The sequence below is a fragment of the Lolium rigidum genome, chromosome 6 (genome assembly GCF_022539505.1).
Source record: "Lolium rigidum isolate FL_2022 chromosome 6, APGP_CSIRO_Lrig_0.1, whole genome shotgun sequence".
Taxonomy (NCBI): domain Eukaryota; kingdom Viridiplantae; phylum Streptophyta; class Magnoliopsida; order Poales; family Poaceae; genus Lolium; species Lolium rigidum.
Genome location: NC_061513.1, coordinates 275,387,993 through 275,399,502, shown reverse-complemented (window position 1 = coordinate 275,399,502; position 11,510 = coordinate 275,387,993). Strand labels below are relative to the sequence as shown.

Genomic DNA, 11,510 nt, shown 5'->3' with positions numbered 1-11,510 from the left:
TTGACCATCCTTCAGGTCAGTCTTTTCAAGTTGAAAGAGAATTCACTAGGCAATCCTATTTCATCTATGAAATGATAGATGATCTCATCTAAACTCACACACACACAAAAAAGGAAGAAATCCAAACCTAAAAACTCAAGCACCCTTTGTATTCCTCTCGTCACATCACTTGTACAGTATGGAACAACATATTTGAGCAGAAACCTGACCTTGTAAGTTGCAACTTCAGTGCAGCTGCCACTCCATACAGTCGTCGAAGTCGATGCTGCTGGAGCAGTCGAGCAGCGCGTTCTGCTGCTGCTCGTACCGGCAGATGTAGTTGAGCCCGACAAGCAGCTCGCAGATCACTGCCTCCGTCTTCTCCCGATCGGCGAAAAACAATGTCTGCAGAAGCAGCACATTCCCCTTCAATACAATCTGCTGCTGCTCAAAGTTCCTCTCGGCCTGCCATCGCATCGTGTCATGTGCCATGGGCGCCAGCCATGCCAGCGTCTTCTCCAGCGTCTCCCGCCAGTCATGCGCGAGGAACGCGTCATAGATCGCAATGTTCTTGACGTAGGTTCTGAGATTCTTTCTCAGTGACGCCCTCAGGCTCGACGGCAGCATCTGGTACAGATCATCCCGAGCCTCCTCGCCGACAAGGTGCGGGTACTGGAGCAGCTTCTCGATGATAATGATGATGTTGGCGTAATGCAATGCGAGCGCCGAGCCACCGATCGTCGATGGCGGGGCCAGCGACATCACCGTGCTCTTCGGACCGAACCGCGGCGACTTTTTGATTTTGGAGGGGGTCGACGTCGTCGCCGCCAGCGGCGTGGTGAGCATCCCTGACCTGATGGCGCTGATGCAGCTGGCATCCTCTGAGAACTCGTCGTCGAACCCATCCTTCCATGAAACTGAGGTGCTCAGGCTTAGGCACTCCATGAACATGTTCCCCCCACAATTCGACGGCCGGAGCCGCGGCATGTCTGCAAGAGTGACAATGGCGATCGGCCCTGACTTGGCATTGTCTTGGCCAAGATTGCTGCTCCGGGTTGGGGCAGAGTACCTGTAGCTGGAGGTGAGCGGGCCGGAGAAAAGCTGCCGGCTCTGGTCGCATTGCCGCTGGCGGCGTGAGCTTGGAGCAAGCAGGTCGACGCCGAGCATGGGGTCGCCGAAGACGAGGCAGATGCGGCGGTAGACAGCACAGACGGCGCGCGCGAGCAGGAGCACGGCCTTGTCGTATGTCCAGTTCCAGAGCGAGGCGTCCCGGAGGCGGCGCAAGTCGTGGCGACGCCACCGCGCGCGCTGCTCCAGAGCGCGGCGGGCCTCATCGGTGGGCAGCTTCCTTGCGGACTGCTCGAGGTCGGCGAGCGCGTCGAGCTCGGCGTAGAGCGCGGCCGTGGCGGCGGCCAGGCGGTCGAGCTGCCGGACGAGCGCGGAGTCGGAGGACGCGGGCGCGAAGGGGGCCGCCGCGGCGGAGTAGCGGCCGGCGAGGAGGTCGGCGTAGACGTGGTCGAACCCCTGGAGCGCCGGCGCCGCGCAGCGGCGGCCGAGGCGCGCGGCGACGGCGGCGACGCGGTTGAGGGCGTCGAGCTTCTCGGCGAGCGCGAGCGCGAGGAGGCGCGCGTCGTCGCCGGGGACGAGGGCGCGCACGGCGCGGGAGCCGAGGCAGAGCGGGCCCAGCAGGCGGGCGGCCTCGGCGTCGGAGAGGGAGCGGTGGAGGTCCGCGGCGCGCGACATGGCGTTGGCCGCCTCGAACGACAGGATGCCGACCACCGCCCTGCCGCCGTCCGCCGGCGCCTTCTTGGCCTTCTTGGAGAAGGAGGACGAGGTCGCCATGGAGAGCACCTTGTGCACCAGCGGCTCGGCCACCATGGCTAAATCAAGATTCGGTCGCAAAGAAATGCGAAGGAAATCTAGAGCTCTGCGCGCGCGTCAACCCCTGCCCTGCAGGAAGAAACGAATCCCGTGGGCGGTTTGAATTCAAAACACCTTCGATCTCAGAGCGAGGATGGGGAGACGACGAGACGAGTTAACGGCGGAACAGAGCAGAGCAGAGCTGGGCAGAGTGCAGGCCGGACAGCATTGACAAAAAAAGATAAGAGCAAGAAACAAAAGAAGAGATTGTCGGGAGCTGAGAAATGGCGGTGGAGAAGATTGGGGTGCGGATGGAGGAGCTGAGATGGATGGGGAAGACGAAAGGGGAGTGAGCTCAGATGCATTCGGCAATGGCCATTGATGCGAGCTAGCTGGTGGCATTAAGTCGCCATAAATCGGAAACCAACAAAAGCAAACGACCTCTCTCTCTAGCTGCCTCACTCACCTAGTCACCTCTGCTCAGCTCACACTCGCTCAGTGCAGTGGTTGGATCCGCCCGTGTAAACTTTTCATTCCCTTCTCCCCTGACTCTGACTGGTGGGGCCAAACCCTGAGCTGTGCTGCTGGGTCCGCATGTCAGTGGGAAAGCTGCACGTACGTGGCGCAGGTGTAGTACAGTAGTTGACGCATTTCAAAAAGACAGGTGGACTTTGGAGCAAGTAAACTTACTGCAGTACGTTCCTCTTTTTCTTTTAGCTGTTGTTGGGGCATTTCAAAAAGTCAAACATGAAGCGGAGATTCCAGCCAACATCGTTCCCGATGCATCCAGAACTAAGCGGTTTTTTAACAACTAGCATATGAGAGAGGTTACCCCCTCGCGTCGTCTCCTCTGGGCGACCGGGGGAGGGTGAACCCTAACCCCCGCTGCCGCCGCCTCTTCCCCCCCCCCCCCCCCTCGCCGTCCCCTTGAGGTTGTTGCCGGCGAAGCACCGCAGAGCCGGTGAAGGGTGCGGCGGGGATCTGCGCACGGGCTCCCCTGGCGCGGTGGCCCGGAGGTTGTCTGCCGTGTGTGGGGGGGCATCGCCGCTGGCTACTCGGCAGCCCTTCTTCCCTCGTCCCCCTCCCCAGCTCGGCCTCGCTGGTGCTTGATGTTGGTGGCCGGCGGCCCTTCTGGCATGGTGATGGCGTGCTCGTGGCATGCGTCCTCACGGGTCGTCGGCCTCGTCCTCTCGAGAGGTGCGACCGCGGCGGGCGGCTGCTGCGGCTTGGAGGTCTTCCTCCTCGTCAAATCTGGTGCATGTCTCCCCGTCTGGATCTCTCTCCTTCACCGGTTTGGCTGAGGGAGACAGTTGCTCCCTGACCTCGAATATGGTGGGTGTTGGTGGTTTACTTGGAATCAGGGGAAACCCTAGGTCAGCTGGCTTGGCCTAGCGGCGGTGACACCTTTGGGCGCCGTTCTTCCTCCTTGGAGGCGTGGCTGAGATCCCATGTTTACACCCCGACCTACCTCCCGGGCGAAAGCCCAAAATCCTGCGGACTGGGAGACGTCGACGTGCTGCACGCCGTGTCCTTGTTGGAGGCGTCGCCTGGGAAGTGTGGTGCTCGGTGAGAAGAGTTGAAGGCAGGAGCTTTGGCCTGTGCAGTTGATTCCGGTGGCTTTCCTGCCTCTCTCAGGTTCTCCAAGGTCGGCAATGTTTTGGCTGATGAGGTGTGCTCACTTCCTTCGGTGGTCGTGGTTTGGGGCTATCGGGCTCGAGTCCAACTCCTCTCCAGCTCTCGGGTGAGCTGATCTCATGTTTGATGGTTCGATGGTTCGACGCCTTCGAGACAAGGCGAGAGGGTAGGGGCCCTCTTCGGCGTGAGAACAGGAGGGTGTCTGATGCTTGCAGACCAAGGTGTCTTCCTCGAGCACAATCTCCATCCTGCTTCATGGCAGTGCCTCGTTGTGCCTTCCTTTCTTGATAGCTTGGTGTAGGAGCGTGGTAGTTTTCACCTTGCAAGTTCCTTCGGTTCTTGCGTGTAGTGTTGACTTGTAGCTGTTCAGTGTGCTCCCTTGTATCGTTCGGCCGTTGTGGTGCGTGGTGTTGTGTTGTGGGTGGCCTTGTGTAATCCCTGGCAGGTTGATGGCTTTGTTAATTCAAAGTCGGGCTCCTCTGAACCCTTTTTTCTCTGAACCCTTTTTTACTAGAAGCGTACAGATATTTAGTGCACATGTGCGTACAGTGATCTTTTTATTTACAAAAAATCTAAATTACATTTCTAAGTTTTTAAAAAATTGAAAAAAATCATGATGTAGCTAGTAATGTATATCACAGACTTTTCAATTGGAAGTAATGTATAGTTTAGGCTAGCGTACAAAACATTTGAACTTGAGATTTTGCACGTTTGTGAGATATACCGTTAGCTACTTTCTGATTTTTTTTCAAAAAAATTTAAAACCTGAAAATATTATTTTTCGTGTTTTCTAATATGCCAAGAGCACTGGTGCTCAGGAGTCGGGAGCCAAAATGACTTTCCGATTATTCATGTGCCAACTGTTATAGTGCAATGTAGAGGAATACAGGATCAGACCTTGCGCAAGTAGCACAGGGTCATCTTATTTTACTATACTCAATTGTTCACCGCATCATATGTAGCTTAGAAGTACTTATACACCATGGATTATTGATCCATCTACCCTACAGTTCACAGAAGATACAGTAAATACAACATTGGAGGTAATTCATAGCTCAGCTTTTGCATAATTTGCTCATGCTAACTTCACAACGAGGAACGCACATGAGATGAAGGTTGCCTGCATCATCAAGTCAGAGTTGCTAAGGAAGTGCGAATTGCAACCGCATTCGAGGGAAGTTGTAATGGTCACAGGTTAAACATAAATAATTCTTTCTATGAATGGTGATTATGTGAACAGTTAAGGAAAAAAACCAACTTGGTAATTATGATTCCAGAATGCGCAATTGACTTAACACTTCACCCAGATTGTCAGTGTGGTGAGGACCTAAAGACTTCTTCATGAGAGTAAATCTGAAGAAGAAACTTACATTGACTCTACAACGAGGGCTGAAGCACCACCCCCACCATTGCAAACTCCGGCAACCCCAAATTTCCCATGTTTCTGTCTAAGAATCTGTGGAGCAAACAAAAGCTAGAATTTTAACATGGAACAGGATGCAACTATAAAGAAGAAACAATCAGTAGCCTGGAACAACAGCAAGCTCAAGATATTCAACTTTAAAGTCATTTTGTTTTAATGAAAGATGAAAATTCTAGATCTACGCTGGAGAAGGGGAAGCGCAATGGGCGACAACAAAGTAATGCTAATCACACCCTTGCACACTTATAGTCAACTAGTTTTGCTGAAACATGAATGGGAGCTAAACCAGTACTATAACAGTGAAAGAGTGATCTAACAAAGACCATAAATTCATCATGATCTCTCAGTTTGTATAGGAAGGAAAGCAATACCCCGAGCAAAGTGACTATAATTCGTGCACCACTGCAGCCGATAGGATGGCCCAGAGAAACAGCGCCACCACTTAAATTTAGCTTTCCCTGAAATAGTGAAACGTCTATTAATATTTATGAAACTATTTGGGACTACCCATTTGCTGTACATAGTTAACTAAATTTGATTGAGCCACTCACAGGAGGGATGCGAAGAAGCCTCTGATTTGCTACAGCAACAACCTGAACATCGAAATATATAGTTTAGTCTCACCTTATTCTTCAGGCCTGACTAATATTAATGCTATCAAGACCAAAATTATACCGAGAAAGCCTCATTTATTTCATAATAATCTATTTGTGAAGTTTGGAGACCCGAATTTGATATAGCCTTTGGAATAGCAAGAGCTGGAGTTGTTGTAAACAGCTCAGGTGCCTGTATTTATTTTTAGGAGTTAGTACAACACTCAGTGTAATGCATATTAACAAAAAATATTGTAAACAAGAAGATGCGTACAGCAATAGCTCATAGAGTTAAATAAAGATACGTCAGGTTCACAGCTTTGAGACACAGAAAAGGATAATGCTGGTGCCAGACTTCACTAACAAGAAAATGAGTAGAGATTTCACAAACGGCATTTGTTTCATTGACAATGATTGATGCCATTACGCCAAGGCATGTAATGTTTACCTGAGCAGCATCCGCATACCCTCTGATCCTTGCAAGAACTTGAAGGCCAAGGTTCTTAGCTTTCTCGCCACTGACTAGCACAATTGCAGCAGCACCATCGCTGTACATTGGAAGATAACAATGGCACAACAATTACACTTCAAGTAAATGCCGCTTGCAAGAAAGCCTAATTCGAGCTTTAAAATAATCTAGCTTCAGTACACTCCTAAGATAACACAGGATAGACCCTTCATGTTTACTACTGAAGATACATAACATAGTTCGGCTGCATATTCCATGCGAAAGGTAGTTCGGTCATGAAAAGCAGTAACATAATTCTGAATGAAATTGTTATGTTCAGAATTATTGCATAGAGACACTTCAATCATAGAGCTCAATAAAAGCTCTATTCAAGATTATGACATTATTTTCCGTAAAAAAAATGATACTGTATGATATCGTACTGGACTATGGCTGCACATGAAGTCATGAACACTACTCTGCAAGGTTTCCATCCAAGAAACTATCCACGAAGATAGTAGATGACTAGTCAGAGCATGAAAATAGCAAACCTTATACTAGAAGAATTGCCTGCAGTTACAGAGCCAGTCTTCTTAAAAGCTGGTCCAAGTTTCCTTAACTTCACTGGGTCATACTGTGCATATAGATTACCAATGGAAATGTCACAAAAACTGGAAGAAGACTAGAAAGGGTATGCTGATGGTTGCTACAGCCACCACTTAATTTTTTTATCACCACAAAATTCTATTGACACTGCAACAGTAAAGTCAAACCATGCCTACTGCAGAGATGACATCAAAGAAATTCCTTCCATATGACAGTCAATAGATTCACTAGATTTTGGACTACCTTTGCAAGACTCTCATCCTTGTCAACGACAACTGGAGGTCTCCCTCTACCAGAAGGAACTTCAACCTGGGTAGCAAGAAATGTTAGAAATTGCTGCCTAAGTGTCAACCATTCGTACAGAAGCTGGGTGTTTGCCTGTTCGGCATATGAGAATCATGCACGTACCGGAGTGATTTCCCAATCAAACGCGCCGCTGTCTCGAGCTGCTATTCCATGTTCATTGCTCTGGACGGCATAAGCATCCTAGAAGAAAGAGAGAGCCATTTCTACATACGCATTAGGTCCTAGGTGACGAGATGTGCAGTTCCGATTATAGAATTTTTTTGTAACTCATCAAGATTGGTAGTGCTAGCAAACCTGCTCCTCCCTTGAAATGGAGTGCTGATCCGCACACAGCTCGGCACACATCCCCATATGGAAATCATTGTACACGTCCCACAATCCGTCCTTAAGCATCCCATCGATCACGACATCATGTCCAAACCGTGATCCTCGTCTGCATTTTATTTTGATAGGCCAATGTAAGCAAGCAACAAGAAAATGATGCTGGGTTCACTGAAAGCTATAGCATGACATTACAAAAAAAATACAAACCTTGTTTCTGCCAAGTATTTGGGGGCATTTGACATGCTCTCCATGCCGCCGGCGACCACAACGTCGTTGATCCCCAGCTGAATGGACTGCGCCGCAAGCATGACAGCTGCCAGGAGCAGGCAGGTAGCACAAGTGAGAAGCAACTATCAGAGTATGTGTGTGAATTGTAGGTGGCAGCATGAATTACCCTTCATCCCTGAGGAGCAGACTTTGTTGATGGTGGTGCAGGGGACGGTGTTAGGTAAGCCGGCGCCGAGAGCGGCTTGCCTCGCGGGCGCCTGGCCCAGGTTGGCGCTGAGGACGTTTCCCATGAACACCTCCTGCACCAGCGCCGGGTCGACGTTCGCCCTCCGCAGAGCAGCTAATTGGGGGAGAGAGCACGGCATGACTGACTGACTACTTGGATCCACGATTCCAACTACGGCGATGCGATTGCTTAATTAGCGGACGAATTGGAAATGTTACCCTGGATGGCGACGGAGCCGAGCTTGGTGGCGGGGAGGGAGGAGAGCGAGCCGAGCAGGGCGCCGATGGGCGTGCGGGCAACGCCGACGACGCACACGTCTCGGGAATCCAGGCCGTCGGGGGCACCACTGGCGCCGGTGCTCGCGGGCGGCGCCATGGAGTTGTTTCTGTCTTCGCTGCTGCTCTGTATATGCTCGGCTGGAGCTCGCCGGCGGCGGGTGGCCGGAGATGGATTTGATGTTTGGGTTGGAGAGGCGGAGACGGTACCTACTGATCGATCGAGAATGACGAGGAGAGAGTGTGCCGTGCCGTTAGAGGACAACAGAATGCCGTTTCGGGTTTGGGTTCTGAGAGATAAGATGGGCCTACTTTCGTTCTGGACTGGCCACATCCATAGATGGGCTTCTGTGGTGTAAAGTGGCATGCGCTATGGAACAATGCGGCGAATAGGCCGTCTCTACTTCTGGATTTGGAAAAAAAAAACATAAATTTCTCACGGCTCTTACGGCATGTACAATGCTCCTACGTCAGCCTTCTCTTGCCTCGTATTGCTGACGTGGAAGGTACAAGAGAAGGCAGCCTTCTCCACCACTGTACATGCTCTTACACACGAGTACGAGTAAGCTAAGCTTTGGGATCAGCCGAGTGGGCAGCCCAATTTCCACTAGCAAGTGTAAGGGCATCTCCAAGCGGGGCGACGCAAACGGACTCCTCCATAGCCACCACTATAGCCTCAATGGAGGCCGCATCTCCGGCCGAATCAAAGCGCGTCGCCACCGGCGTCTAGGAAGCTAAGCCAAAGACGATAAAGAAGGTGTCGTTCAAGGAGGAGAAAGGCGTCGAGGTCACGAAGCGTTGCGGCTGGCGCAAGAATCTGAAGGAGAGAAATGCAACGGCCGCCGCCGCCCAGCACATGGAGGCTCCCACATTGTGTGGCAGATGCAGTTGAAAGCCGGCGCGCAAGTAGGTCTCCATCCGAGCCTAGCGGAGGCCATGCTCATCGTCAAGCAAGAGAGGATCATCGGCGTCGCTCCCTCGGCCTCGTCGGTGAGCTCGGTAAGTTCCCAGCTCCATCCTGAAACGCCTTCACCCTTGCAGGTCCGCACGGCATCGCACTCTGGCTCCGGCGCCGCGCCGGTGCACTTCAACGGGGCGCCGGTTCCCGACCTAAAGCGGACGCCGAGGAGCGGTGACTCGTGCAAGAGCGCGACATAGAAGACGCGTCAGGTCCCGGAGGAGAGCATGCCAGTGCCCCACACCCTGTTTGAGGAAATGCCTCTTTCTTCCCCGACGATGGACGACCCGTTACATTTGCTCTCTCAGTGTCCCGGTCTACCCTGTGTCATTCGTTGGACGTCCGGTGATTCGTAGGCCTATTGGACGGGACGCAATGAGGACGACATCAATGCCATGATCTTCGGCGGCGACTTCGTTGGCGAAGTCGGCGCTGGGACAAGGACGCATGATCAGTGGCCACAGACGCAGGATGGGGTGGACATCGATGGTGCACGGTTGTTCTCCACCCATCCCACACAGGCATCAACCGTCTGCGTCGATGACTATGAGGAGGCGCCAACAGGGCATGTGTCCTTACCAGGGATGATGCTACCAAGAAGAAGGGGGAGAGCCACAGGACCTGCGGCTTCAACGACGAGGAGGACAAGTGTTTGTGGGAGGTGTGGCTGACGACCAACCATGACTGCATTAATGGGGCCCAACAAAATGGCAAGGTGTATTGGGCCAAGGTGGTCCAGGAGTACCATGAGAAAAAGCTTCACGCGCCCTACAAGATGAAAAGCCCTCGCACGAAAGAGTCCATCAGAAAAAAATGAAACTACATCAAATGAAAGACCTGCAAGTTTTGCGCCGCCATCGACCATGTTGTTGCCCACCCCCAAAGCGACATTGGTGTGCTTGGAATGGTAAGAAACGAGCATTATCATGGCATTCCATCTATGTGCAGCATTAGCAAACCATGATTCGGGCTTTAACCAATTGCAGGTACCCAGAGCCTTGGAGAAGTTCAAGGCAACACATAAGAAGGGATTTCTATATGGTCATTGCTGGGACTTGCTGAATGACGCGCCAAAGTGGAGTGTAGGCTATGCGGCCTACCATGAAGCTGTCAAGAATGGGGCATCAATGGTTGTCGTCGACAGCGAAGACGACGATCTTGGGCAGAAAGCCCTTCCACCTTGTCCCCGAGGCCATAAGACTACCAAGGCCGATCTAGCCCGGGAGGCATCAGCCCTTGCGTCGAGCCATACCTTAAAGAATCTCATGGCCGAAAATCAAGCCACCCTGGACAAAAGGGACGTGAAGAAGCGTATGGAAAAAAGAGGTCGCAGCTGCTATCTACCTCAACCTCACCAAAAGAGGTCATTGAGGTCCAAAGGATGGATGTCGAGGCCAAGGCCCGTGCAGAGGACACAAGGATCATGTTGTCTGACTTGAGCAACATGAACGAAGACACGAGGGCTTGGTTCATGAAGAAGCGCGCCGAAATCCGTGTGTGAGACGCCTGATCTGTGGCGCTATTGTCAAGCACCATGGCCTCCTTTTGGACTATATTTGTTGTTCTGGCCATGTTGTGCCCCTTTTGGACTCCATTTTGTGCCGTATCATGTGCAAAATGTGATGAAATTATTTGAGACATTAATTTGAGCCAATATGATGGTCATATTTTCGTGCAATTTGATTGTTTTAGCTATTTTCGGATATTTCTGAAAAATAAATGGCCCGTGCCCGAAATGCGTCGGGCCGCTAGAGCCACCCCGACGGAAACGGACGCATGACCATTTTCGCATCAGAGGGCCGACGCAAACGGACGCGCGCGGACATTTTGGACTTCCGAAATGCGTCGTCCCGCTGGAGATGCCCTAAGCCACTTTCCACTTGCAATTGTGAATTTATCTTACGGCGGCCACATCCATAATGCACTCCAGCAGTGCCACCACCCACTCCAGCTCGGTGGTCTCTCTTCCTTCTCTTCTGTCATCTTTTTGTTTTGGTTCAGTTGGGAGGAGGTGAAGACTACCGGTGAGACGGGATAACGTCCTCTCGTCATCCCCTCCAGGCGACGCAAGGGGCGAACCCTAGCCCCCAACATCGGCGCCCATCCCTCCCTCCCCATCTCGTCACCCTTTGGAGACCGCCGCCAACAAAGTCCATGTTGCTCCTATGATGGGGCGGCAGGGATCTCACCTCGTGGCCCTCCTTGTTGCGGGATGGAGGTCAGCGTAGCGCTGGGGAAACTCGTCGCTCCGTTGCACCATGCCGCCTAGTAAGCGCCTACTCCAGTGGTCCAGGCCATGCTGCGGGCTCCATATGTAGCTCCGACGCTGGGCCCATCATGGTGATGGGCCCTGGCTGAATTCCGGTCTGGCCGGATTCGACCATAGATGCAAAACCCCTGCAGATCCGGAGCCGGCCTCCCATCGTGGTGTTGGGCATCGAGACTGGATTTGTTTGGGGAAGGCATCAGACCTGGTTGTTGGTTCCAACATTGGTGGAGTAAGGCAGGTAACACGGTTGGGTCCGTGTCGTTGGTGGCACAATTGGAACTGTGTATTGGCTGATGGGGCAAGGGCTTCCCGGCAGTGGTGCGACGTTTCTCCAGGGATGGGTGGTGCCTGCTGGTGCTTACCAGTTTCCTGCCACAATC

At 52.2% G+C, this 11,510-nt stretch overlaps 2 protein-coding genes across 2 annotated transcripts; both read right to left on the bottom strand.

Annotated features, from left to right (window-relative positions):
• Window positions 1-225: 225 nt before the first annotated feature.
• Window positions 226-1,857, bottom strand: LOC124664167. The gene has a single exon (XM_047201746.1). It carries the CDS (start codon window positions 1,855-1,857, stop codon window positions 226-228), a length of 1,632 nt encoding a protein of 543 aa, XP_047057702.1.
• A 2,441-nt stretch (window positions 1,858-4,298) lies between these two features.
• LOC124661093 (acetyl-CoA acetyltransferase, cytosolic 1-like) lies at window positions 4,299-8,005 on the bottom strand. Its single transcript, XM_047198950.1, has 13 exons — window positions 7,847-8,005; window positions 7,569-7,742; window positions 7,382-7,487; window positions 7,145-7,283; window positions 6,953-7,030; window positions 6,788-6,853; window positions 6,490-6,572; window positions 5,939-6,038; window positions 5,573-5,683; window positions 5,449-5,490; window positions 5,269-5,355; window positions 4,845-4,930; window positions 4,299-4,594 (listed from the first exon to the last, which is right to left on the bottom strand). Exons 1-13 carry the CDS (start codon window positions 8,001-8,003, stop codon window positions 4,561-4,563), a joined length of 1,263 nt encoding a protein of 420 aa, XP_047054906.1. The 5' UTR covers window positions 8,004-8,005; the 3' UTR covers window positions 4,299-4,560.
• Window positions 8,006-11,510: the final 3,505 nt, after the last annotated feature.